The sequence below is a fragment of the Haliaeetus leucocephalus genome, unplaced genomic scaffold (genome assembly GCF_000737465.1).
Source record: "Haliaeetus leucocephalus isolate CR32 unplaced genomic scaffold, Haliaeetus_leucocephalus-4.0 Scaffold517, whole genome shotgun sequence".
Taxonomy (NCBI): Eukaryota; Metazoa; Chordata; class Aves; order Accipitriformes; family Accipitridae; genus Haliaeetus; species Haliaeetus leucocephalus.
In genome coordinates, this window is record NW_010972953.1 from 1,349,153 (window position 1) to 1,352,507 (window position 3,355).

The 3,355-nt window shown below is 71.2% G+C and overlaps 1 protein-coding gene across 1 annotated transcript in view; it reads right to left on the reverse strand.

The window, feature by feature from the left end:
• MAP7D1 (MAP7 domain containing 1) overlaps positions 1-1,360 on the reverse strand; it is an 8,249-nt gene extending 6,889 nt beyond the window's left edge. The window contains exons 1-2 of the mRNA XM_010576307.1: positions 700-1,360; positions 482-550 (exon numbers count right to left, since the gene is read on the reverse strand). Of these exons, the coding sequence (XP_010574609.1) occupies positions 482-550; positions 700-1,360 (730 nt within the window). The remainder of the gene's footprint in view (positions 1-481; positions 551-699) is intronic.
• Between the last annotated feature and the right edge of the window lie 1,995 nt (positions 1,361-3,355).

Sequence of the window (3,355 nt, forward strand, 5' to 3'; positions counted from 1 at the left end):
CGGGTAAAGGGGGGGGGAGAAAAAAGGGGGGGCGGGGCCCCCGCCGAGCCGTGCCGCGTCGGCGAACAATGGGGGAATGAGGGTGGAAAGAGTGCGGGGACGAGGAGGCCCCATGCGCGGTGCAGGGGCCCCGCTCGCCTGCCGCCCCAAGCTGCTGCGGGGCTGCCTGCAGCTGCCTGCTGCTGCCCGCGCAGGGGAGACAGCTGGGCACAGATCGGGGGGCACCCATGCAGGCACCCGGACCCTGGGGAGCAGCCGGGGGAGCGTGGCAGCAGAAGCGGCGGCGGGCCGGGGAGGGGGGGGCAGAGTCGCTGGCACAGCAGCTCCTGCCCGGGCTCAGCTCATCGCAGCTAATGGGATTGCCCGTGAGCTGGTAAAGCTCCTTAGCTCCTCCCTCCCCCCCCCGCCTCCACTTTCCCTCCCGGAGAGTGCCGGGGGGCTCGCCGGCCCCGCATCCCACCCTGCTCCCCCAGCCCCTTACCCAGGTACTTGGCTCGCTCCTCGCGCCGCTCCTTCGCCTGCTTGTGCCTCGCCTGGGCTTTTTGGGCATCTGCAGCAGGGAGACACCATCAGAGCAGTACCCGGCCCCCCCCAGCCCCAGAGCTGTGCCGGCACCAGCCGGGCACGGAGGCTTTGAGCAGCACCCATGGGGTGCCGGCATCACCAGAGCACCACTGGACCCCCCCCCCGGGCACCCACCTTGCTTGGGCCTGGGGCTGGCAGCAGGAGCCGGCGAGGCTGCAGCTGGCGTGGGGCGGTCACTGCGGGGCAGCACATCCTTCGAGGGTCCGGCTGTGCCACCCGGGGGGCTCTTGGCATCGGAGGGGGCCCCTTCACCAGCAGCTGGGGCCGGGGGTTCGCTCCCGCGGGGCAGCGTCTCTGCCGGGCAAGGGGCGGCAGCAGCATGGATGGGGACTGGCTGGCCAGCGGCGTGGGGCGATGCCTCTTCTTTGGGGTGCTCCGTCAGAGGGGGCTGGGGGGGTCCGGGGGGGGACTGGTCACACCAGGGGGAGATGCTCTCGGCCGAGGGGGCCGCAGCTGCAGGGATGGGGGAGACGGGCTGTCCTGACGGCGTTGCGGCTGGAGGGACAGGTCGGTCACGCTGTGGGGTGCTGCTCTTGGAGGGGGGTGTCACGGCTGGGGGGCAGATGGGCTGCCTGGAGGGGGTCACGGTTGCAGGGACGGGCGAGACGGTCTTTTCGGAGGGGGTGATGGCTGGAGGGACGGGTGAGACAGGCTGTCCGGAGGGGACGATGGCTGGAGAGATGGGTCGGTCGCGCTGCGGGGGGGTGCGCTCTCCTTGCAGGGCGTCCCCAGGTGAGGGGGGCGGTGAGGTGGGGGGGAACACCCTGTCTCCCATCGGGGATGGCGGCTTCCCTGCAACACAGGCAGAGCAGAACAGACGGTCACTCAGTGCAGGAGCCTGCGGCAGCCCCGTCCTCCCCAAACACAGCCCTCGGGGGGTGCAGCCCCATACCCCCCAAACACAGCCCTCGGGAACAAGGCTGCCCCTGGCTGCAGGGGCTGGGGACAGTCCCCTGGTCCCCCCCGGGAGAAGGCAGTGGGACCCCCACCCGAGCCCTGCCGCTGTTCCCATCTCGGGGAGCGCCTTCGCCACCCCAAGCCGGGTGCCAGGCGCCGGGTGCACAATGCACAGAGGGAACCGGCCGGTGCTCCGCCAGGCACCGCCGCCACAAAGCCGCCCTTCTTCCCCCGACAGCTGCCGCCCCGGCCCCGCTGCGGGGGGACGCGTGGACAGAGACCCCACGCGGGCACAGGGACCCACACGCTTCCCCGCCGCTCTTCCCGGAGGATGCAGGGCCGCTTCCGCCGGTGCTCGCGGCATGGCCGGAGGCAGGATGGGCGCGGGCCCCGCGGCCTGACGTCACCGCTCAGGCCCTACGTCCCCCAGCACCGCGCCATGCTGTGGCCAGGCCTGAGCACAGCCATGAACTCATGGCCAAGGAATGTACACGAGGCCGCTGCCGCCGCCACCAGCAAACAGCCCCCTCCTCGCGTGGCACCCGGCCGCTCGCTGCCCCGCCGTGGGGTGGACGGGGGGGCACGGTGCCTGCTCTGGGCACCCCAAGGGGAGCAGCCCGGGGAATCGCCCCCCATGTCCTGGCCGGCCCCAGGGAAGCCCAGCAGCTGGGGGACCCCGCTGCACGTCCCGGCACTGGGGACGGAGACGTGGTGCCAGCCACCCTGCGAAGCCACAGCACGTGCCCTCTGCACAGGGTGGATGTGCCAGGACTGCCTGCGGTGACCAGCAGCGGTCATCCCCGCCATCCCAGTTAATGAGCCCTTTGCAAATGCACCTCTGGGGTACATGCCCAGGACCACAGCCCCGACCCCCACGCAGCGGGCAGCACCATCGCTCCTGCCCAGGAATGATGCCCGACCTGCCCTGGTGCCGCGGGCACCCAGCTCCAGCCCCGTGGGCACCGCTGCAGTGCATGACCCCAGCTCTGGCAGCACGGCATGGTGGGGACACCAGCGACTGGCACCCACCGGCCTCGGCGAGTGGCTCTTGCCACGGGGTGATGTCACGCACTGGGCTCGGCCGTGTTTGCAGAGCTCTCCACAATCTTCAGCGAGGGGCAAAGTGTGGGCTCTGCAAACATGGGCTGGCGCCGCTCCTCCACCCTGCGCCAGAGCCCGCCGAGCCCAGGGGCAGCCCCAGACTGCCGGGGAAGGCACCGCCAGCCCCCCCTGCACTGTGGGCATGGGTGCACCCCAGGTCCCACGGTCCCCCAGCACCCACAGCGGGGTGCAGCACCCACAGCAGCACCTGCTTGCCCATGGAGGGGCTGGGGGTCCTGCTGCAGCCCGCCAGCAGGCCAGGGCTCACGCTAGCAGGGTTCACCCACCCTGGGATCCACGGGGGACACGGCCAGCTCCGGCCCCCCCGCAGACCCCGGCAGCCTTCCGGGTATTTTCTGCCACAGGAAGCCGGCCCATCCCCTGGCTTCGATCCTGCAAATCCCACATCCCCATCACTGCACCCTGCGAGGTGGCCATGATCCTGATGCACAGCCAGAAAGGTGCTGGGGCTGCAGCCGGGAGGGTCCCCTGCCCCGATTCCCTAGATCGGCACCCGCGGGCAGGGGGGCTCAGTGGCCCCGCACGCTCCAGCTCTGAGGGCGATACCCACGATGGCACCGTGTGTATTCCAGCTCGGAGGGGTGACCCTCTGGGAGAGCTGCGGTGACGCTGCTGGGTGCTGCCTGCAGGGCTGCCAGCCGAGCAAAAGTTTCAAGGGCAGGCTGACACCTCCGAGCAGATGGGAATACCTCCTGCAGCCTCGGACGTGTGGGGAGCGGTGCGGGGGGATGGCGGGTGCCTCCTGCCACCC